The sequence below is a fragment of the Saimiri boliviensis genome, chromosome 4 (assembly GCF_048565385.1).
Source record: "Saimiri boliviensis isolate mSaiBol1 chromosome 4, mSaiBol1.pri, whole genome shotgun sequence".
Lineage (NCBI taxonomy): Eukaryota > Metazoa > Chordata > Mammalia > Primates > Cebidae > Saimiri > Saimiri boliviensis.
The window spans coordinates 92,034,655-92,058,561 of NC_133452.1; the positions used below are offsets into that span (position 1 = coordinate 92,034,655).

The following is a 23,907-nucleotide window of genomic DNA, read 5'->3' on the forward strand; positions in this document are numbered from 1 at the left end:
AACCAAACACAGTATGTTATCACTCATAGGCAGGTGTTGAACAATTAGAACACCTGGACACAGGGAGGGGAGCATCACTCACTGTGGTCAGTAGGTGGGGGCTAGGAGAGGGACATCAGGGGTGAGGAGGGTGGGGAGGGATAATGAGGAGAGAAATACTAGATAGAGGTGATGGGGGGGATGAAGGCAGCAAACCACCTTGCCATGTATGTACCTATGCAACAATCCTGCACAATCTGCACATGTACCCCAAAACCTAAAGTAAAATTTAAAATTTTTTTAATTTATATTTTATTAGAGTTAAAACTTAATTATTTTATAAATTATTTTTATTGTTAAGAGGATCTTCTGTTATAAGAATGACTATGGCTGCCCTATAGGAATGTTATTAGTTCTTATATGCTCATTTCAGTATTAATTTTTCAAACTTTTCCCAGTCTTTGGAGCCTAAGTATTTAAGGTCAACTTATTATCTGTCCTCAAAAGAGTCAACGATGTTATCTTTGACTATATTTTGTAATCTCTACAGTACATATGGAAGGGTCAAAGTTTCTAATATGATAATCCGGGTAAAGTCTAAACAGCATTTACGGCAAGCTGTCTTTACTAAAAGCAGCTCATCGCAGGAATGGCTTGGACTATATCCACTTGCATTCTCTCTTTTACCTTGTTTTTTGCCCACATAGCAGCTGTATCGGTAAGTAGAGTCCTGTTTTTTGAATATTTAGAAATATTAATTCTAGTATACATTACCCATTTTCTGTATATTTATTTTTTGCAGATTAATTATCTTCCTAAAGAAAATGGTAAGAATTAGTTCAAATGCACAGAGAGTGTTTTTGAACTTTTTTCATTTAGCAAGACTAATAATAATTTTTTTCTCACTTTTATCAGTACACAAAGCAGATTTTGGTGAACAGAAGGACATTTCAGAAATCAATTTAGGTGAGTTCAATTTTTGCATTATTAAAGTCTTGAAATTATTTAAAACCCAATGATGGGATTACTGAAAAGCTCTTTTCTTCATAATACTGTATTGTGATTCTTTTGGGAAGAAATATTTATTGGTGCTTTGTGAGAAGTTGCATTTTCTGAAAGATAAAAATGTGGAAAGAGAAGATAGTTAGACCAGACTTTCTAGGAGAGCTAGGGAGTCCTCAATGGATCTAGAAACACATAACAAGTTTTTCTTTTAAACATTTTATTTTTTCGAATTTGTTTTTGGAAAAAAAGGAAAGCAAATAGATAATTATTTTGATCATTAAAGAAAAAGACAAGAATAAGCCTCTGGTTATATTCAGTGGGGAAACAAAACCCAACCCCTCCACTGACCCATCATATTCACTAACAACTCTTTGGTTGAGACTTAGAGGTCAGTGTAAAGAAGTCTCCACTTAGATACTTGTTCATAAACATATTTCTTGAAGAAATTCATCACTCTCACTCATTATTGAGAGGAGAAAGAAGCTGAGTCATCATCTATCTTTTCTCTCTGTTGTCCTGCTTCTGGAATGAGAGAGAAGCCTCTGAATTCCTAGTGTCTTTGGTCAGGATTTGTGGAAGCAGAGGTATTCATGATCACATTTACCTTCAGTTTACAAAAAGCCTTTATATCCAATTGCATAGTGATGTGTCCAGTCTTGTCGTGGAGTAAGTGCTGTTTTCATTTTTTGGGAAGAGACAGGTGGCTTCTCATGATTATAGTAACTTGCTCAAGATCCTAGGTAGCAGTGGAAGGCTCCCTTCCAGATCTTGCAGCCCATACCTTAATAGCTCAGTGCCACCTGAAGAAGACTACAAAACTAAAATTCTCATGCCTAATGGTCAATGTTTCTGGCTTTGTCTCGCTCACAAAGAAGCCAGTTAGTTGATATTTAATTGAAATAGCTGGAGAATGACTGAATAGGCAGAGTAGAAATAGTTTAGGAAAGTAAATGGGTGAAAGCAGAAATGGGTCCCAAGACTTCAGAGCAGGCACTAAAATATCTCTCTGTAGAGTCAGCCATTTTGTAAACAGTTCAGAGAATCTGCTGTATTTTTACAACAGGGCTGGAATTAGAATTAGGGCTTTTCTAATGTCATCCTTATTTATCTAATAAAAATTCATTCTTCACTTCTTTGCCATTTTGTATTCTTTAGGCCCACTGCCAACTCTGAACCTTGACCCCACTGAAGAAATCTCATCACCATGTGTATTTCCTTTTTCAGCCATTTCAACCAAGCCACCAGATTGATTGGGCTAGCCATATGGCCAGGTTCTAACACCATAAACTGACTGGAAAAAGCATATGGAGAAAATTGCCACCTTTCACCATCTTCTTCTCACCTCACAAAGTTGACTTAACGTTTCTTTTCCTCCGCCCCAAGACCTGCTAAATGCAACTCACTCCTTCTAGATTTTAGGCTCAGAATCTTAGAGTTGCCCCTAACTCTTGTCTTTCTCACACACCTTATGCACAATCTGTCAGAAAATACTATTAGATTAGAATTACTTTTTTTTTTCTCAGATGGAGTCTTGCTCTGTTGCCCAGGCTGGAGTTCGGTGGCACTTTCTTGGCTCACTGCAACCTCCGCCTCCCAGGTTCAAGCAATTCTTCTGCCTCAGCCTTCCTAGTAGCTGGGATTACAGGTCCCACTACCATGCCAGGCTAATTTTTGTATTTTGGGTAGAGATGGGGTTTCTCCATGTTGGCTAGGCTGGTCTTGAACTTATGACCTTGTGATCTGCCCACCTCGGCCTCCCAAAGTGCCGGCATTACCAGTGTGAGTCACCCTACACCATCTGGATCTACTTTGAAATAATATCACAGTTGAGACTTTTCAGCACTTTTACTGCCCCCACCTTGGTCAGCCACCTCATGTCTATCTTGGTCCTTTGAGGGGCCTCATAACTGTGCTTCCCTTTCTGCACGGCATGGAGCTCTCCTTTTAGTCTCCCTCAGATTATGTCATTTCTCTGCTCCAACTTTCTAATGACTTCTTCTCCAACACAAAGTAAAGGCCCTCAAGCCTTGATTCCCAAAGTGTGACCTGTGTCAAGAACTTTCTCTTAGAAATGCATCATTTGGGGATCCACCCCAGACCTACCAAATTAGCATCTCCATTTTGACAGACCTCTAGTGGTTTCTATGCACATTAGAGTGAGTCAATCTGCCCCTGGCTGCGTCTCCGACCTCATTTGTGACTACTCTTCCCATTCCTACTTGAGCTCTCCAGCCACCCTGACTGCACAGCTACTCATCTACAAAAGTGGTTTTCAATGTGTTGTCCCCCAGCCAGCAGCATTGGCATCATCAGGAAACTTGTTAGGAATGAACATTCTCAGGCTCTGCCCCAGACTTAATGAACCAGAAGTTCAAGGGTAGGGGCTCATCAAGCTGTGTTGATCAAGCCCTACAGGGGACTCTGACGCTAAAGTTTAGGATCACTGCCCTAAGACATCAAGGCTTTACTGCCACAGGACCTTTCTATCTGCTGTTGCCTCTACCTCCACTACTCTTCTTTCATTCCCTCACTTCAACATATTTCTGCTAAAATGCCACCACTTTGGGAGGCCTTCTCTGACCACTCTTTAATAAAATAGCAAACCTATCGCACCTCAGCACTTTCCCAACTTACCTTTGGTATGTTTCTTTTTTATTGTACTTTTTGCCGTTTGTCATACTTTACAGTTACTTGCTTATTTGTATGTCTCCCTCTTCCCCCAATCAAGAGTGCCATCTCCTCTTAAGGACTTTGTTTTATTCTCTGCTATATCCTCAGCATCTAGAAAAATGCTTAAGACACATTAGGCATTTAATAAGTGTGCACTACATGAACACACTGGGTAATGAACAGATTGAGGCTTGCTTTCACTGGACGTACATTTCTTTGGGAAGTTCTCCCTGTCCCCAGTGACCCCATCCATTCTGACCGACTACTGGGGCCAAAGTCTGAGTGGGCTTGTTCACTTCACTCTGGAAGAGCTCCCTCAATCCCATTATAATCCAGGCCAGGTGTCAGGAAACACAGATTTTTGCATAGGACAAATCTCAATAAAATAGGTGAACCAGAACAGTCCCTCTATTTCAAAGATGATTCAAATCTGGGTCCTACTGACAGTGAGGCAGTGATGTCAGTACTGTTTGTGGTTGTTTAATTGTACTGCTACCATAGGAACAGGTCAGGGTTAAGGAGGTTAAGCACTCTAGGAAATGTGTGCATGAGGAAGGCAGTGATGTGGGGATAGCCCTAGTTAGTCATTAGCAAGTAGAATCATGATGCCTACTAATACCTAACACGTCCTTGGTGTCCTATGCAGAAATGGAGCCGGTTCCTGAAGGAGCCACAGGCTTTGCCAAATGGGGCCTCTGTTGCCTTCTGAGGCTGTGGTGATTAATCTCTGCCTTGGTTTCTCAGCTTGTAAGTCAGAGCTAGTCTCAGAATGAAGTTCAATCCAGTGATTCTGTCTGAAGTTGCTGCATTTTACAGAAAATGTTGCTTGTCATGTGAGAGTTGACAAGGGATGATCTTTTAATGCTTGAGAAATTTTCTCACAAAGATCTTCCCTTTTAAGAATCTTGCTTACTGAAACACAATGAGACCAGGATTAAGCAATACCAGCAGTGAGAGAGTATATTCTGCTAAGCACCTGAGAACAGATGTTTGGAGATATGGTTTTGAATGAATCTTTCTACATTCTCCTGGCCTTCCTTAGGATGTGGAAAGCACCTTGAGCTTGGTTTTAGAGGGTATCATTTTTTTCATGGGAAAGAGCAAAACACTCTTATTTACCTTGGGACAAGAGGCAGAATGGTACAGTGGCAGAAAGAGCCCTGAATGGGAAGGCAGGAGTTTTGATGCTCACTTTGCCGCTGGATTACATAGCACATCACTTCATGTCTCTGGACTCTATTTCTTTCTCCATTTCTCTTTTTCTTTTCTTTTTTTTTTTTTTTTTTTTTCTTTTCCTCAGATGGAGTCTGGCTCTGTCACCCAGGCTAGAGTGCAGTGGTTTGATCTCAGCTCACCGCAACCTCTGCCTCCAGGATTCAAGCAATTCTCCTGCCTCAGCCTTTTGAGTAGCTGGGACTACAGGCACACACTACCACATTCAGCTAATTTTTGTACTTTAAATGGAGATGCGATTTCACCACATTGGCCAGGCTGGTCTCAAACTCCTGACCTCCCTGTAGCAACTCTTTTGGGGTCATCTCCTTCTTTTAAGACTAATTTGTTTGGGCAGAGTAAGCTTAGCTCTGTGCTCCTAGTGGTGGCTGCTTTGAAAGAGAGGACCCTGGGCTTTCCATTTGGCTGAGGAAAGCTGCTAGCATTGCCTTAGTTTGACCTATGGGGTTGCCGTTTTTATTAAATTTAGATAGCATTGATTTGCCTAATGCTTCCCCTTTCTACATAGGGGACATATAAAAGGAAATTCTTTCCTTGATTAACCTTGGTCTCTATTCTTTGGGAAGTGTCTTTTCATATAACTGGCTTTCCCCATAGAAAACAATTAGAATTCCTCTCCCTTTTCATTCTAGGAGGCCTTAATGCCATAGCCAGTATTTTGGCTTTCTATGTCTCTGTTTCTACTAGTTGGCACGCTTTTGTAAGTTCCCTGATTGTGGCTGCCTTTCCTCTGACTGCCTACATTGCTTGCTGGCAATCTACATTAGTGTTTTTATAAGCCAATTGCAACAATAAAATATCCACAACCTGGTCATGACTAATTTGCATTTTAATTGCCTGGGTTAACTAATCAATAAATTCAACAAATGACTCCTGAGGCCCTTGGTGAGCATTTACAAAAGAGCTGAGGTCCACTTTCTGGAATTCAGTCCTAGGCCTTGAGGGCATATGACAATACTTGATTATGGCCTAGGAGTCAAAATCTAGCTGTTGTGATGCCTTGGCATGGGGCCTCTTCCCCTGGAGCATGGCAGCTGTTGTATCTTGCCCTGCTGCCTGATTCCTTTTGGCTTGTTATTCACACAACTCGCATTTTGCTCTTCAGAGGAGGCATCGGCTGGGCTCCAAAGTGATTTTAGCTAGCGTTAACCAATCCCATGGGGTTATTTGGAAGTAGTCTGCTAAAACCTCAATCATTCCTTTTTAATGGGCTAGCAGCTCCATTTTCCTTTATACTTTTTTTGAGTTCTTTATAAGTGCTAAAGAAATGGGTTCATGTATTTGATTGCCTTGCTGATTTTTAATTACCAGGCAGGCTAAAAGTTAACCCTCCAAAGCTGCTTAAGTGGGTACCAATGACTTACTGATTACTTTACTTGACTGTGTAGTTTTCTTCCTTCTGGTTTTCTAGGGGTCCACCGCTTTTTTTTTTTTTTTTTTTTTTTTTTTTTTTTTTTTTTGCAGCAATGATCATATAGGTTTGCTCCATGTTTGGGCACCTGCTATAATGTTGTCTTGGTCAGATCTCCTCAGAGTGGGGCACTGGCTGTGGTGTCAGTCACGTTGATGTCTCTGTTCGGGCACCAGCTGTGATGAGTGTTACTACTTGAGACCTTGATTACTACATGCAGAGATTTGTTTTATAGACCTTGACTTAGCAACCGATGAATGAAATACACTCTCACACCCAGTACAGTGATGTGAGTGGGCTTGGGATGGTTGTCAACTGTTTTTAGAGGGTGATTGTAGCTAACCAACCATGACTCTTTGTTCCTCCTTGCATTTATTTAGTATAGGTTTAATGATAGAAGTTCTAAGTCAACATTCTTGTGGATAATTAACATGGTTAAAAGAGTGGTTTTGCTAATGATAAAAGGTGTTGGTTCCAGGTCCTAGAATACATACTATTAATGGGTAATTTCCCTTTGAACTCCCCCTGAGAGGACCATTCAGCACAAAGTTTACATGAGTAAATGGAGACAAAGGAATGTGGGGTAAACAGACTTAACTGTAGAAGCTTCTACTATTCTAACCCTTTCCCTATGACTTAAAGTTCTGATGTAAGAACTGGCTGTCTTTAATCTGTCCCATTAAAACCTTTTGGCCTTCTGAAAGATTTGAGACTATAATCTTATATTAAAAGATTATAAATAACCAAATAAAAATCCAAAATTTCCCTAATATTTTGCCAGCCACCCTGAGTGAATCCCAACACTGACCTCAGGTGATCCACCTTTCTCAGCCTCCCAAAGTGCTGGGATAACAGGTGTGAGCCACCACCCCCAGCCATTCTCTCAATATTTTTCATCCTCCTTAATAGCACTGCCTCTAATCCTTTTTTTATAGTCAGTGATCAGTAAAATCTCTTCTAACTTATTTCTTACTTCTAAGATTCTTAGACAAGATTTCTTGTTCCAAAATTGAAAACAGAGGCTATGACAAGATGTGATACTCATCGGTCATTCACATTTGCTCAATTGGAATTTTTGCATTGTTTCAAAAAGAGTTTTGCCACATAAAGATTAATATTCAAAGACTTATAATGGCAAAGATTTTATTACGAAAGATGCCTTTTAATAATGTTTACTCAAATATTCTTTTTAAAAACATTTTTAACTTCTAGCTGCAGGCTTGGATCTCTTTCAAGGGGACATCCTCTTGCAGGTGAGTATCTTTAAATGATGCAATAAATTCCTCAGGAGAGGCAGTATGACTGGGTGTGAGCTGCTGTTCTGTGGCCAGCCCTGGGATGGGCACTGTGGAGGAGATAAGAGAAATCTCATCTATAATCTGTTCCAGTGAGGAGTTCCACTATAGTTCCACAAAAACAGAGGGAAAATAAGCAAACAGCACAAAAGAGTCTAAAATAATTAAATGGGTTATCTATCCAATTTTCCTAATAAATGAAGAATGAGAGGGAAGATAATGCACCAACACATCTGTAACAGCTATCTCAGTTTTTTGAGATTTCAGGCCCCCTTAATTTTGTTCTTAATAATTTCTCTGATTTTTCCAAATTATCTCTCAAGAACTTCTATTGCTTCCATAATCAGAAGACAAATTGCCACTAAACTGTTTGAATTGCATGATAGACTATTTGCTGTGTGAGAGTTTAGTGAAGGAGGGGGTCAAGGTGACCTTGAGGACTGGACTTCCCACTCATTTTTACCTTTGTTTTCACAGAACTCCAGAAATGGCCTGAGAGACCCAAACAGCAGGTGGACATTCCCCATTCCTTACATTTTGGCTGATAATTTGGGTAATATTAATTGTTCTTAATTAGGGGGTTTCAGTTTAACTCTCTTTCCCCGTTAGCCTATTCATGGGTTTCACATTGGGAGTAAACACAAGGAAAACCAGAGGATTTTCAAGTCCTGATGAATCTTTATCTCATGGGGAGAAAGACATGACATTACATCAAAACCAGTGTTGCTTAACTAGTCTGAGATATACACTATCCAAAAATAACTTTTAAAATGCCATACACATTAAAGTATTAATATAACCAGGAACAATATAAAAGAGCAAAAACCCAATGAAACATACTTTGCAACAGAGCAATGAAAAGTTTGTACTTTGTTTAGGTAAATCTAAATGTAGTGGGAGTACACTATTTTTAGCATATCAATTTCTTCTCTTTTTGTTACAGGAGAAACATGCCACAAAAAGAAATGAAAAAGTCCAAATTTCGCATGTTCATAATCCTTTTTTCTTGGTGTTAGTAATGTCTACTCTTTTCTCTCTCTTAAGAAAAATATCTGAATATGTTACATTTTACTCATTGTTAGAAATAATAACTGGTGGAATCACTTCACCTTTTAGCTAAAATTGAGTATAGAACTAACAACTGGTAGAAATAAATAAATATTATAAGCCGCATGTAGTCACTGGCTGATCCTCAAGCAGTTGATGGACAGCTGAGCAGCCATGATGACTCAATGCCTGCAAGACCACTCCTGCTTAGACAGATAGACAAGATTAGAGTGAATAGGGGAAGTCAGGACAAGGTTGCTTAATCTTGTTGGGCTGCTAGGCAGCTCCTCTCTTAGGAAATGTAGATTATGTTTCAGTATTTTCCATCCTTCTTATCAGTGCTGCCTTTTATCTCTTTTCTGGAGAACAGCTAGATATTTAAAAAAAATGCTGTTGTTCTCAGTTATTAGTTGGAAAATTGAGTTATTTTATCCAGTGTTTGCCTTGCAAATTCATGGAACACCAATACCTAATGGAACATGGTTTAAGAAACATCAGCTTTTTAAAAGGGGTTCTTTCCTATTACAATTATTTCTTATCCTGGTTGTCTCATCTGCACCACTGTATTATGTGCCAGGCACTGTGCCTTTATCTAATATTTTAAGTAACCTTCACCATGTCTCTGGGAGGTGTAAGGCAGTGCTTCTTAGACTTTAATGTGCATAGGACTCATAGGAAGATCTTGTGAACCTACAGAGTAGGTCAGGTTTGGTGTGTGAAATGTTGCATATCCAGCAGTCCCCAGTGATGGTGGTGCTGTTGGTCCCCACACAGACCACAGCTTAAGTAGTAAGGTCTCTATAGTTGCAAGGTAGGTAAGAAATTATAACTGAGAGTAATTTGAGACAAGTGATCTGACATAAGATAAAGGTAGTAAGGATACAGCAGTATCTCTCAAGCAACACCACGTGAAGGTCATCTTAGTGTTAAAGTTCAGATGCCCAGACTCAGACCATTGTGAAAGCAAACTTTCTAACTAGAGTTCAGTCAGTATTTGTATAGAATTTTTTTTACTCAAGTTAAATTTACATGGAGTGAAATACACAAATCAATATATAAGGCTTTTGACAAACACATATACCTATATAATCCACACTTCCATCATTCCATAAAGTTCCTTTCTAGGCAGCCATCTCCACTCCCTAAGAGGCAACCACCATTCTATTTCTTTCCCATAGTTCTGCCTGATTTACAACAGATATATGAGCTCATATGCCACAGTATTTATTTTATAAATACTAGGTGTCTGGCTTCCTTGACTTATGTTTTTTAAGTTCTTCCATATTGTTGTGGATCAACAGTTAATTCCTTTTTTTAAACTACTAATTAATATTTCTTTATATTAATATACTGCAAATTATTGTCCATTTTCCTGTTAGGGCTAGTAAGAAGAAAATTGTTATGATCATTCTTTTACAGGTTTATGTGAATAAATTTCTTATTTATCTTTGGTAAATGACTAGGAACATAATTGCTTGATGATATGAATAACTATGTAAGAAAACGCCAAATAGTTTTCCAAAGTGGCTGTGCCATTTTACATTCCTCCTGAAAATATATGAGCATTTCATTTGCTCCACATCCTCACATTGACAGTATTAATCTTTTAATTATAGCCATTTTAGCAGTTGTAAAATGGTATCTCCCTATGATTTTAATTTGCATTTCTGTAGTGATTAGTGATATTTAGCACATTTTAGAATGCTATGGGCTATTTCTTTATCTTCTTTTATGAAAGTGTGTCCAACTCCTTCACAATTTGTAAAAATTACATTGTTTGTCTTTTTATTATTTGCAAGATTTTATATGCTATGGCTAAAGCCCTTTGTCAGATATATGTATTACAAATATTATCTGTTAGTCTGTTACTTATTTGTTTTTGTTTTTCAAGCATTGAATTTTGAAACATGAAAGCTTTAAATGCCAAAAAAGTGTGATTTATCAATTTTTTAACTTATGGTTCGTGTTTTTATATTCTAAGAAATCTGTACTTAAACCAAGTCACAAAGATATTTTTCCAATATTTTTTGAAGTTGTATAGTTTCAATTTTTGTCTATAATTGATTGCAAACTAATTTTGTGTACATCAGGATGAAGAGATTGAGATTGATTGATTGGTAATTTATTAGCCCAGTTGTTCTAGCATCATTTGCTATAAAACTTTGCTTTCCTCATTGAGTACTCTTTGCAAGACTCTTGTTTGCCAAGTTTGCGAAGACTCTTTGTTTCTTGATCTGGTATCTCTATTTTCTTATCTTATTCTACTTATCTACCATCATGTCAAAATCACTATGTCCATTGTTCTAGCTTTATAGTTAACCTTGAAGTGAGTGCTCCAGCTTTGCTCTCCAATTTCAAGACAGTTTAGCCTACTCCAGATCTATTGCATTTTTATGTGTATTTTATAATCAATTTCTCTAAAAAGCCTGCTGGAATTTTGATAGACATGTGTTGATTCTGTGTATAAATTTGTAGAAAACCAATATCTTAAAAATATTGAGTCCTATAATCCATAAACATGGTACATCATGGTACATTTTTTGTCTTTTTGTAATTCTTGTTCCTAAGAGAAAAGAAAAGAAGAGAGAGAGAAAGAAGGAAGGAAAAGAAATAAAGAAAAAGAGAAAGAAAGGAAGGAAGGAAGGAAGAAAAAGAAAGAAAGAAAAGAAAGAAAGAAAGAAAGAAACGAAAAGAAAGAAAGAGAGAGAAAATTAAATAAATAAATAAGAAAATCACATGAGGAGGGGCACTCAGGGTTGCCTTCATGGAGAAGAGGAAGACTTTAAATGGATTCTATTTCCATTCATCCCAATGATGTTAAGGCAGTTTTTACAAAATTATTACATAGGTTCTTAGTTCCCTCTTTAAAATTTACTTAGGTGTGGAGAAGGAAGAAGAGGTATGATTTTAAAATTAACCACTCTCAGAAATCCCACCGTTTGGATTGAGGATAACAAAAGCCACATAGCCTTCCACACCTTTTCTTCTTACATTTTTGTGACACCACAGTTATCTTGGGTAGAGCTCGTTATATTACAGAAGTAACTAAGTAAGAATAGGTAAAAGTGCATGAAAATCTCCCAGAAGATGTAATGAATGCTCTTGTTATTGTTATCTGTGTTGTTTCCACAATTAGTTTATTGACTACTCCAGTGACTGTTTCTTTAATGATCTTGATATGATATTATGACACCTAGGCTGTGGAATCCCAATTTGATAGTTTATTAAATGAAATAAAGGCTAGAAAAACATGATGTAATTTCCTGGCCAATCATTACAAACTCCTTGAGAGAAAGAACTAAATTCAAATGTGCAAGAAATATAATTTAATTTTGTATAACTTATCTTAATTTTTAACTTAGATTCTAATCTTTAGTGAGTTGATTGGAGGGAAAAATGCACACAAAATAAAACATAATCTCATTTCCTCTGAAGCATCTTTCTTTTCTACCCCATCTTTGTCTAACGGAGCCAAAGTGCATGCATGTTAGGTGAAAGGAAAGGCATTTGATCTTTTGTCATTGGTCCCCACAGGTTACTAATCAGCATCTATTTTTCCTGCTCCTTCAAGTCCACTGCTGCTTGGGTACTGAGCTTGGGATACAGAAATCTTTTCTAAGGCTTTGTGCAGTATAAGCTATCTAGTCTTGCCATCTCTCAGGCGTCTTCCTGGGAAGCAGAGTAAAATACCACATGTGCTTCTTACACTTTCAGAACCCACAAATCTCTCTAAGTTCTGCTTTTCTGCTCCAGAAAGACAGAATATCTTTTTAGATAGGGGTAAGGAACACTATTCTCACCGCCTCACTCTAAAATACTTTATCTATATCAACTAAAGCCAGAGCTACTCACAAATGACTTCTGTTTTCTGCTCTGCCATGTGACTCCAAATCTCTGCTTCAGTGGGAGAAAGCGAAAGGGAAAGAGTGGAAGTTATTTTATTATATTATTTAGCCATATACACGTGTGTATTCTTACTTTATAGATATATCTGCATTGGGCATTTAAAGTATGCACTTAATGTTTATGTCCACAACTAATTTTACAGATGCCCACGACCAATTTTGCAGTTTTAGTTACTAGGAAATCTATTTATTACCAAAAAATCTATAATGCACCTCTGTGGATTTCATGTGGTAGCATGGTTTTCTCTAAACTATAAGTTATAGATATTATCCAAGGTCTAAATAATGTTCATTGATATTTTTACTGATTTCTGCAGGGCTGAATGCTAAAGGAGCCATTCTGTATGCCTTTGAAATGTTCCGCCTTAAGTCCTGTGTGGATTTCAAGCCCTATGAAGGAGAGAGCTCATATATCATATTTCAACAATTTGATGGGTTAGTATGAAATTTTTATAGTGAAAATCATGAATACTTTGGTTTATAAAAAGTGGCATATCTCTTTCAAAGGGGAAAAGAAGAAATCAAAACTGAAAGCAAAATCAAATTATTCACTCTGAATCTTTAAGTTATATAACATTTTTAACATACTCCTTACGGGATGAATTATTTGGATATGTCTGGGCTTCAGAGAAATCCATTTCAATACTATTTTTAGATTTAGGTCATGTTTTAAAAAGTCAACTTTATTGAAGTATAAACTTCACCCTTTAAAGAGTACTGTTCTAAATTGTAGTACTCTGTTGCTAAACTTCTTTGAAAAGTTCTAGATATCAATTTGTTCTTCATAGTGATTTATTTCTCAGAAGAACTGAATGGTATATCAAGAAAGAAGCCATTGTTCTTCAATGGTGTTTCTGTCAACCAATAGACCGGGAAGCAAAGCCACCAACTACTGTGACCCTATATGTTTGTGTCTTCAGCTCCACTTGCGGGTATTTCCTCCCTTCCTCACACTGCAGTTCCCATCGCTGCCTCCAGGCCTTGCCTGCAGTGGTTGTGCAGTTATGACCAAGTGTGATTTATTTATTTTTGGTTACATGAATATGTTCCTCAGTGGTGAGTTCTGAGATTTTGATGCACCCATCACCATAGAAGTGTCCACTGTACCCAAAGTGTAGTGTTTTATCCCTTGCCTCACCCCATCCTTTCCCCTGAGTCACTAAAGTCCATTGTATTATTCTTTTGCCTTTGTGTCCTCATAGCTTAGCTCCCACATATGAGTGAGAATATAAAATTGTTTTCCCATTTGTGAGTTATTTCACTTAGAATAATGGTCTCCAACTCCAACCAGGTTGCTGTGAATGCCACTATTTCCTTCCTTTTTATGGCCGAGTAGTATTACATGATGTGTGTGTGTATGTGTGTGTGTGTGTGTGTCTATGAAGGAACGAAATAATGGCATTCACAGCAACCTGGATGGAGTTGGAGAGCATTCTGAGTAAAATAACTCAGACATGGAAAAACAAACATTGTACCTTCTCACTCATATGTGGGAGCTAAGCTATGAGGACACAAAGGCAATACACACACACATACACACACACACGTACATAATATATTATATATGTACATAATATTTTCTTTATCCACTTGATTGATTCGCATTTGGGCTGGTTCCATATTTTTTCAATTGTAAATTGTACTCCTATAAACATGTGTGTGCAAATACCTTTTTTGTGTAATGTCTTCTTTTCCTCTGGATAGATAACTAGTAGTGGGATCGCTGGATCAATTGGTAGATCTACTTTTAGTTGTTTAAGGAATCTCCACACTGTTTTCCATAGTCATTGTACTAGTTTACATTCCCACCCACAATGTAAAAATGTTTCCTTTTCACTACATCCACACTAGCATATATATATATATATATATATATATATATATATATATATATATATATATTTTTTTTTTGATTACGGCCATTCTTGCAGGAGTAAGGTGGTATCATACTGTAGTTTTGATTTGCATTTCCCTGATAATTAGTGATGTTGAATGTTTTTTCCTATGTCTGTTTGCCATTTGTATATCTTCTTTTGAGAATTGTCTATTCATGTTCTTAGCCCACTTTTCAATGGGATTATTTGTTTGTTTTTTTTTTCTTGATAATTTGTTTGGGTTCTTTGTAGATTCTAGATATTAGTCCCCTGTTGTATGTATACATTGTGAAGATTTTCTTCCACCCTGTGGGTTATCTGTTAACTCTGCCAGTTATTTCTTTTGCTGTGCAGAAGCTTTTTAGTTTAATGAAATCCCATTCATTTATCTTTGTTTTTGTTGCATTTGCTTTCAGGTTATTGGTCATGAAGTCTTTACCTAAGTCAATGTCTAGATGGATTTTTCTAATTTTACCTTCTAGAATCTTTATGGGTTCAGGTATTAGATTTAAATCTTTGATCCATCTTTAGTTGATTTCTGTATAGGGTAAGAGAGGAGGATCCAGTTTCATTCTTCTATGTGTGGCTTGCCAATTTTCCCAGCACCGTTTGTTGAATAGGATGTTGTTTCCCCACTTTACATTTTTGTTTGCTTTGTTGAAGATCATTTGGCTGTAGGTATTTGGGTTTATTTCTGGGTTCTCTATTCTGTTCCATTGGTCTACTTGTCTATTTTTATACCGGTACTCTCCTAGTTTGGTGACTATGGCCTTACAGTATATTTTGAAGTTGGGTAATGTGATGACTCCAAATTTGTGATTTTTGCTTAATTTTGCTTGGGTCATGTGGGCTCTTTTTGGTTCCACATGAATTTTGGGATTGTTTTTCTAGATCTGTGAAGAATAATGGTGGTATTTTCATGGGAATTGTATTAAATTTGTAGACTGCTTTTGGCAATTGTGGTCATTTTCACAATATTGATTCTACCCATCCATGAGCTTTGGATGGATATGTTTCCATTTGTTTGTGTCATCTATTATTTCTTTCAGCAGTGTTACGTAGTTTTCCTTGTATAGGTCTTTCAGTCTTTTGTTAGGTATATTCCTAAGTTTATTGTTTTGTTTTGTTTTTTTTGGGGTTTTTTTGCAGCTCTTGTGAAAGGGGTTGAGTTCTTGATTTGATTCTCAAATTGGCACTGTTGGTGTTTAGCAGACCTACTGATTTGTGTACCTCAATTTTGGATTCTGAAATTTTGCAGAATTTATTTACTAGTTCGAGGAGCTTTTTGGATGAGTGTTTCGGGTTTTTAAGGTATACAATCGTATCATCAGCAAACAGTGACAGTTTGGCTTACTGTTTACTGATTTGGATGCCCTTTATTTCTTTATCTTGTCTAATTGTTCTGGCTAGGACTTCCAGTACTATGTTGAATAGAAGTAGTGAGAGTGAGAGCGTGCATCTTTGTCTTGTTCCAGTTCTCAGAGGAAATGCTTTCAACTTTTATCATTTACTGTAATGTTTACTGTGGGTTTGTTATAAATGGTTTTTTATTACCTTAAAGTATATCCCTTCTGTGCCAATTTTGCTGAGGATTTTAATCATAAAGAGATGCTGGACTTTGTCAAATCCTTTTTCCCTGTCTATTGAGATGATCATGTGATTTTTGTTTTTAATTCTCTTTATGTGATATATCACATTTATTGACTTGTGTATGTAAAACCATCCCTGCATCCATGGATAAAACCTATTTGATTATGGTGGGTTATATTTTTGATATGCTGTTGGATTCAGTTCACCAGTATATTGTTGAGGATTTTTGCATGTATGTTCATCAGGGATACTGGTCTGTACTTTTCTTTGTTTGTTATGTCCTCCCCTGGTTTTGGTATTAGGGTGATACTGGCTTCATAGAATGATTTAGGGAGAATTTCCTCTTTCTCTATCTTTGGAATAGTGTCAATAGGATTGGTACCGATTCTTCTTTGAATGTCTTGTAGAATTCAGCTGTGAATCTATCTGGTCCCGGACATTTTTTTGTTGGCAATTTTTAAATTGCCATTTCAATCTTGCTACTTGTTATTGGTCTGTTCAGAGATTCTATATATTCCTGGTTTAATCTGTAAGGGTTGTATATTTCCAGGAATTTATCCATCTCTTCTATGTTTTCTATTTTATACACATAAAGGTGTTCAAAGTACTCTTGAATAATCTTTTGTATTTCTTTGGTAGCAGTTGTAATAGCTCCTGTTTCATGTCTAATTGAGCTTATTGGGAACTTCTCTCTTCTTTTCTTGGTTAATCTTGCTAATGGTCTATCAATTTTATTTATCTTTTCAAAGAACCAGGTTTTTGTTTCATTTTTTCTTGTTGTTGTATTTTTCTTTTTGTTTCAATTTCATTTAGTTCTGCTCTGATTTTTGTTATTTCTTTTCTTCTGCTAGGTTTGGTTTTGGATTGTTCTTGTTTCTCCAGTTCTGTGAGGTGTAACATTAGATTATATATTTGTGCTCTTTCTGACTTTTTGGTATCATTTAATGCTATAAACTTTCCTCTTAGCACTGCTTTTTCTGTATCCTAAATGTTTTGATAGGTTATATCACTATTCTCATTCAGTCCAAATTTTTTTTTAATTTCCATCTTTATTTCATTGTTGACCCAGTGATCATTCAGTAGCAGGTTATTTAATTTCCGTGTATTTGCCTGATTTTGAGAGTTCCTTTTGGATTAATTTTCAATTCTATTCCACTGTGATCTGAAAGTGTACTTGATTTAATTTTGATTTTCTTAAATTTACTGAGACTTGTTTTGCGGTCTATCATATGGTTTGGCTTGGAGAATGTTCCCTGTGCTGATGACTATAATGTATATCCTGCAGTTATTGGGTAGAATTGTTGGGAAAAGCTGCAAAGGAGAAAGAACTTACAAAGTGTCTACATAAATTGGTTACAAGTAACATGTAAGCAAGGAATAGCAAACTGCAGAGGGCTGCAGGAAGCCTCTAAGGAGGAAGGCCTTTTTATGCCTTATGTTCCAGTACAGGGTAACCTCTGCTCTGTTACCATAAATATTGTGCTCAAGGACTAAAACCCCTTCACAGCACGTATAACATAGCCAAACTTGTAGGCTCCTTGTAAGGCCCACGTTCCATGAACGGTACATAGATAAGAAGGTAAAGACAACCACATATTCCTGTTTTGTGAAACTCCCAGACTGCCACTGTTATCAATCCCTAGAATGATATACCAGTTCCGGCTCACTAATTCACTCCACCATTACCCTCTCCCCACCATTACTCCATCCCTACCCTGTAAAGCAAAGTAATTGTAATCAATAAATAGTGTGGATAATCAGAGCTGGGGGCCTTCTCTGTCACTTCCAAAGTAATAAAGTGATGGTCCCCTGGTCCCACTTTTTCTCTTAGTCTGTCTTTCTCTCATTCCTTTGTTGCCACCAAATGGGGTACCCACGGGTAATGTAGGGTTGGCTCCCTATATTTTGGTGCCCAACATAAGGCTAATAAATTCCTATATTCTGGTACCCTATGTGTGGGGGTCATAAATTTCCTACATAGAATGTTCTGTCAATATCTTCTAAGTCAATTTGTTGAAAGGTATAGTTTAAGTCCATTGTTTCTTTGTTGACTTTCTGTCTTGGTGACATGTCTTGTGCTGTCAGTGCAGTATTAAAGTCCCCCACTGTTACTGTGTTGCCATCTATTTCATTTCTTAGGTCTAATAGTAATAGTTTTATAAATTTGGGGGCTCTGGTATTAGGTGAATATATTTTTAGAATTGTGATATTTTCCTGTTTGACTAGTCTTTTTATCTTTATATAACGTTCCTCTTTGTCTTGTTAAACTGCTGTTGCTTTAAAGTTTGTTTTTTTCTGATATAAGAATAGTTATTCCTGCTTGCTTTTGGTGTCCATTTGCATGGAATATATTTTTCCACCCCTTTACCTTAAGTTTATGTGAGTCCTTATGTGTTAGGTGAGTGCTCAAAGCCATGCAAGTATGTGGAAATTAAATAACCTGCTCCTGAGTAATTATTGGGTCAAGCATGAAATCAAGATGAAAATTTAAAAATTCTTTGAACTGAATGATATTAGTGGCACAACCTTTCAAATCTCGGGGACACAGCAAAAGCAAAAGTGCTGCTAAGAGTTAAGTTCATAGCATTAAATGCCGACATCAAAAGGCTGAAAGAGTACAAATAGACAGTTCTGAAGACAGCAGAAACTTGATTGGTGAATTCTTATTCATTCTGCCATTCTGTATCTTCTAAGTGGAGTATTTAGGGCATTTACATTCAATGTTATTGAGATATGAGGTTCTATGCTATACATTGTGCAATTTGTTGCTTGAATACCTTTTTTTTCACTGTGTTATTGTTATATAAGTTCTGTAAGATTTATGTTTTATGGGCTCTATTTTGGTGTATTTTGAAGATTTCTTTCAAGATTTAGACCTCCTTTTAGCGGTTTTTGTAGTGCTGGCTTGGTAGTGATGAATTCTTTCAGCATTTGTTTGGAAAAGACTGTATTTTTCCTTCAGTTATGATGCTTAGTTTCACTGGATTCAAAATTCTTGGTTGATAATTGTTTTGTTTAAGGGGGTTAAAATAGGACTCCAATGCCTTCTAGCATGTAGGGTTTCCACTGAGAAAGCTGCTGTTAATCTGATAGGTTTTCTTTTATAGGTTATCTGATGCTTTTGCCTCATGACTCTAAAGAGTCTTTCCTTTGTCTTGATTTTAGATAACCTGATAAGTATGTGCCTAGATGATGATCTTTTTGAGATGAATTTCCTAGGTATTCTTTGAGCTTCTTGTATTTCTAGATCTCTAGCAAGGCTGGGGAAGTTTTCCTCTGTTATTCCCTCAAGTATGTTTTCCAAATATTTTGATTTATCTTTTTCTTCTGGAACACCAATTATTCTTAGTTTTGGATATTTAACATAGTCCCAAACTTCTTTGAGGCTTTGTTCATTTTTTAAAATACTTTTTTCTTTGTCTTTGATGGATTAATTAAAAAACCTTATATTTGAGCTTTGAGGTTCTTTCTTCTTGTTCAATTCTATTGCTGAGACTTTCCAGCATATTTTGCATTTCTCCAAATGTGTCTTGATTTCCAGAAGTTGTTACTGTTTTTTTTTAATTTATGCTATCTATTTCAGTGAATAAGTTTCCTTTCATATCCTCATGATGTTTCTGATTTCTTTAAGTTGAACTTTACCTTTCTCTGGTGCCTCCTTGATTGGCTTAATAATTGACCTCCACACACTGCTCTATCCAGAGAGCTGCAAGCTAGTCCTGCCTCCTATTCCCCATCTTAATCCCAAATCCTGATCATGAGGTTTTGATAATCATGGATGAATAGTATGATGAAAATGGAAGTCAGCACATCATTTAGCCTCTTAGAAGAAAATGCAAAAAATGCAGTTAAATAAAAGCAAAATACTGACAACTACTTAGGTAGAAATTAAATACCTTACTTACCTGAGTAGTTATTACTGTAGCTCATTCTTTTATAAAACAAAACAAAGCAACATTGTACACCTACTACATTCCAGGAAATATGCTAGACTATAGGTGCAACAAGATACGAAATATGGTCATAGCACTCAGCAGGCTTACAGTTGGCAGGTGGGGGTGATGGGAAAATGAGTACATTGTCTTAATACATGACAGCAAATGTCCTGGGTTGCAGCGCTACAGGAGTGGGACCTCTGAGAAAGTGTGGGATGAAGCATCAGAGAGAGTTGAGATGAGTGTTAGAAGAAGGGAGGACAAATTGGGGCCAGGAAGAGGGAGAGAGGGTGAGAGTAAGGGAGGGGAAGAAGGAAGAAGAAAGGGAGGAGAGGATCAAAGGGAAGAAGAGGGAGAGGAAGAGAAGAGAGAAAACATGAACCTAAGTTCGGTGTGCCTGGGGGTTTGCATGTCAGGAGCAGATAATGAGCAGGAGCCAGGAAGGTGAGCAGGAGCCTGGTGATGAACAGCCATGTGTGAGGGAATTTCTTGTTTGGTACAAGGTTCATTCTATGCTCAGTTTTCCATTGTAGAAAGATTACTTGATCAACATGGATAAAAAATTAAAATAGAGCAAGACTGGTGGCAAGAGATCAATTAACAGATGCTCCAATTTTCCAGGGGAAAAATGGAAGGGACTTACACCAAGGAAGAGGCAGATGATATAAAGAAGAAGGAATGAATTTCTGAAATATGTGAAAAAGTAGACTTATCAGAACCTAAACTTATCAGATTGGTTAGTGGGAGGAGTTAGGAAGGGAGAGAAGTACAAAATGTCTAGATTTCTGATTTGGATGACTGGCAATTAGTAACTTCGTTTGCTGAGGCTGAGAATATTGCTGAAAGAATAACTTTGCTGATGAGGCAGGAGAGTAAACTCATCTTTCAGCCTGTGTTTTATTGCTTGAAGTTTTTGCAGGTCATATAAATGGAGATAATCAATCATAGTTGGACAGTTTGTCTTTCTACAAAGGGGAAACATTTAAAGTATATCTCAGGCCTTGCAAAGACCACACATTTTAGAGGCCTTCTGCTTTTAACTATTTCATTATGTTCTTTGGCAATCTCTGACCTTCAAAAAAGTGCTGAAAACCTTTCATTTTTTATTGAAAATTTCAGAGAAACAATTTTCTTAACATTTTTATTTCCATTCTTCAACTATGACGTTGGCATAATTTTTTTTTTCCACAAAGAAACTCCTTAAACACAAGACAGAATCAATATAATCACTTTCTAAAAGTTCTCCCTTTCCCAGTGAAGTTCTCCTGGCATCTTTTGTGTTTTTAACTGTGTCCCAAGTATCTGATTAAGGGGTAGGTCAGCTTTGGGAGACATTCTTTGTAAAAGTGCTGAATCTGGGCAACCCCATTTCCTATGGCCAGGAGGTGCCTCTGCTACAAATAATTTAAGAGAGGAGAAAAGAGAGGAAGAGGTTTTGTGAAGGAACTGGCCGAAAGTGCCCCTAACCTTTCAGGGCACTGGTCCCCCGAAGTTGGAGGCTAACTAGGGCTCTTTCAGATAGACAAGGTCAAAAGTTCACAGCGAGGTGGAATGTATGCTGTTTTCACAACTTATATCTTTCTATAGGGGGAGGGATGTAAAAAGAAAAAAATACATATATATAAAGAAAGATAAATAACAAATGCTTTCTTTGGATTGTGGACATTTTGCAGAATAAACTCTGATTCGGTAATAAAATGTCACTATCAGAGAGGTAAGGTGATCATGGTTGCATTTGCATAACACTGTAAATATACTAAAAGTTATTGAATTGTATACTTAAAATTAAAGAATTTTATGGTTTGTAAATTATACCTTAATGAAGTTATTAGAAAATAAATAAGATTCATCTTTGAGTAAAAATCAAATCTGTTAGCCTTTGAAGGTATACTATAGTTAAGCTTTATCATGTCTGATTCATTTAACACTGAGTCTCTGATGTAAAAATGTATGATGTGCTACAAATTTTATTCATAATAAACTAACTTATAGCCTATTATAACCTGTAAAACACTTCTGGCAACTTACCTAATTTATTTTTTCATTTATGTACAGTTTCTCATGTAAATTTGAAAAATATTGGCCATGGTGCATTCTGCAAACATTCCCATATTCTTTTGCTTAATGCTTATTTGCATGAAAGTAACTTGGGTTTTGCTTGTTTGTATTGGATAGCCATTATACCAACTTCAGTATCTCTGCCTTTTTTTCTGTAGTTTAACTGTTTCTAATTTTGTTCATATTCTAAATAGATGTTAGAATCATACTTTTTATTTTCTACTTTCTAAATAAATTATCTAAGTTAAAAAAAAATAAAAATAAAAACACTAGCTGGGTGTGGTGGTGCATGCCTGAAGTCCCAAGTCCCAGCCTCTCAGGAGGCTGAGGTGGGAGAATCACCAGAGTCAGGAAGGTTGAGGCTGTTATGAGCTGTGACTGTGCCACTGTACAGTAACCTGAGTGATAAAGTGAGACCCCATCTCAAAAAAGAAAAGAAAAGAAGAGAAAAGAAAAGAAAAGAAAAGGAAAGAAAAGAAAAAAGTTAAATCAACCACAGTTTTCCCTCAGACAACAGTTTTTTAGATAAAGGCAATAGTGTTATTCTTCGGCGTGCCCTGTGAATTTGTGGAGGTGAGGAAGACTGCCAATTCTTACTGCTTTCTACCTTGATGAATTATTATGATAGGATTGATTTGCTTCTGAGTATGTGCCGTTTTTATAATGTATTGTATCTTCACTTTTAAAGCCTGCATAGTCTTCCCTCTAGGGAATGTTCCTTATTTAAGCATCCCCCACCTTTGGACTATCAGCATACAAGAATGCTGTTGGTAATTTCTTTTTAAAATCAAACCTAATTTCCTCTTAATTTGTGTTTTGAAGTGCTGTGAATGATGGCCACTTAAAAATTCTCTAGAAGATATTTTTCCTCTTCTCCTCTTTGAAGGTGCTGGTCTGAGGTTGGTGACCAACACGTGGGACAGAATCTTTCCATTGGCCAGGGATGTGACTATAAGGCCATCATAGAACACGAGATCCTGCATGCTTTGGGATTTTACCACGAGCAGTCAAGGACTGACCGCGATGATTACGTGAACATCTGGTGGGACGAAATTCTTCCAGGTGTGATTGGGTGGAGATTGCTGTCACATTTATCACTGGCTGAGACTAAGCTGGGATGACCAGGCCAAATCTGTGAGGACAGGAGCTTCAACCTCTCTAGTGGGAATGCAGACTATGAAGAGGTTATGATTTATTGGCCCTTTATGTGGACTGTGCTGATCTGACCATAATTCATCGCACATAAGGATCTCAGGGAATGGTGGTAACTCACTGTAGAGGTCAACTGAAAGTTAACCAGAAGCTTCACTTTATATCAGTGTTTTCATTAAAACTCTGTCTAAAACTGTTTATTTTCCTGTCTTAATGAGTAATGTGAATCCAGATATTAAAGTCAGTTTTCTGTATGCGAAATCTCCTGTGCCTCTAGGCTTTTTGAGGGTTAGCTGATTATTCCATGACTACAGGACATACTCTAGCAGTATTTTTTCAGTTACTTTACCAAATCAACGAAAAGTGTTTAAAAACAAAAACAAAAATGGATGCTTTTGTCTGAAATAACACCCAGTTACGTTAATTCTGGGTAGTTACCTGGGTTCTGATTAATCAAAGGTTAATGTTTTTTCTTCTTCACTTCTAAGCAACTTGCTTCTTCTGTCTTCACCTCATACTACGCAAAAGGTAACAGTTTTGTCTTACATACCATGCAGTTACATTATTCTAACAATTTCATTGTTGTTTAGGTTGTTGGTTTTGTTTTGAGATGGAGTTTCATTCTTGTTGCCCAGGCTGGAGTGCAATGGCATGATCTTGACTCACTGCAACCTTTGCCTCTCAGGTTCAAGCAATTCTCCTGCCTCAGCTGGGACTATAGGTGTGCATCACCACACCCAGCTAATTTTGTAT

The 23,907-nt window shown here is 37.0% G+C and overlaps 1 protein-coding gene across 2 annotated transcripts in view; it reads left to right on the forward strand.

The window, feature by feature from the left end:
• Positions 1-622: 622 nt before the first annotated feature.
• Positions 623-23,907, forward strand: part of MEP1A (meprin A subunit alpha) — a 39,544-nt gene continuing 16,259 nt past the window's right edge. The window contains exons 1-7 of one of the 2 annotated variants that reach the window (XM_003923084.4): positions 623-697; positions 782-806; positions 895-945; positions 7,511-7,551; positions 8,071-8,146; positions 12,863-12,980; positions 22,889-23,064. In XM_003923084.4, the coding sequence (XP_003923133.3) occupies positions 629-697; positions 782-806; positions 895-945; positions 7,511-7,551; positions 8,071-8,146; positions 12,863-12,980; positions 22,889-23,064 (556 nt within the window). In that variant the 5' untranslated portion in view covers positions 623-628. Of the gene's footprint in view, positions 807-894; positions 946-7,510; positions 7,552-8,070; positions 8,147-12,862; positions 12,981-22,888; positions 23,065-23,907 lie in introns of both variants that reach the window. The other variant, XM_010333974.3, reaches the window with a different exon arrangement.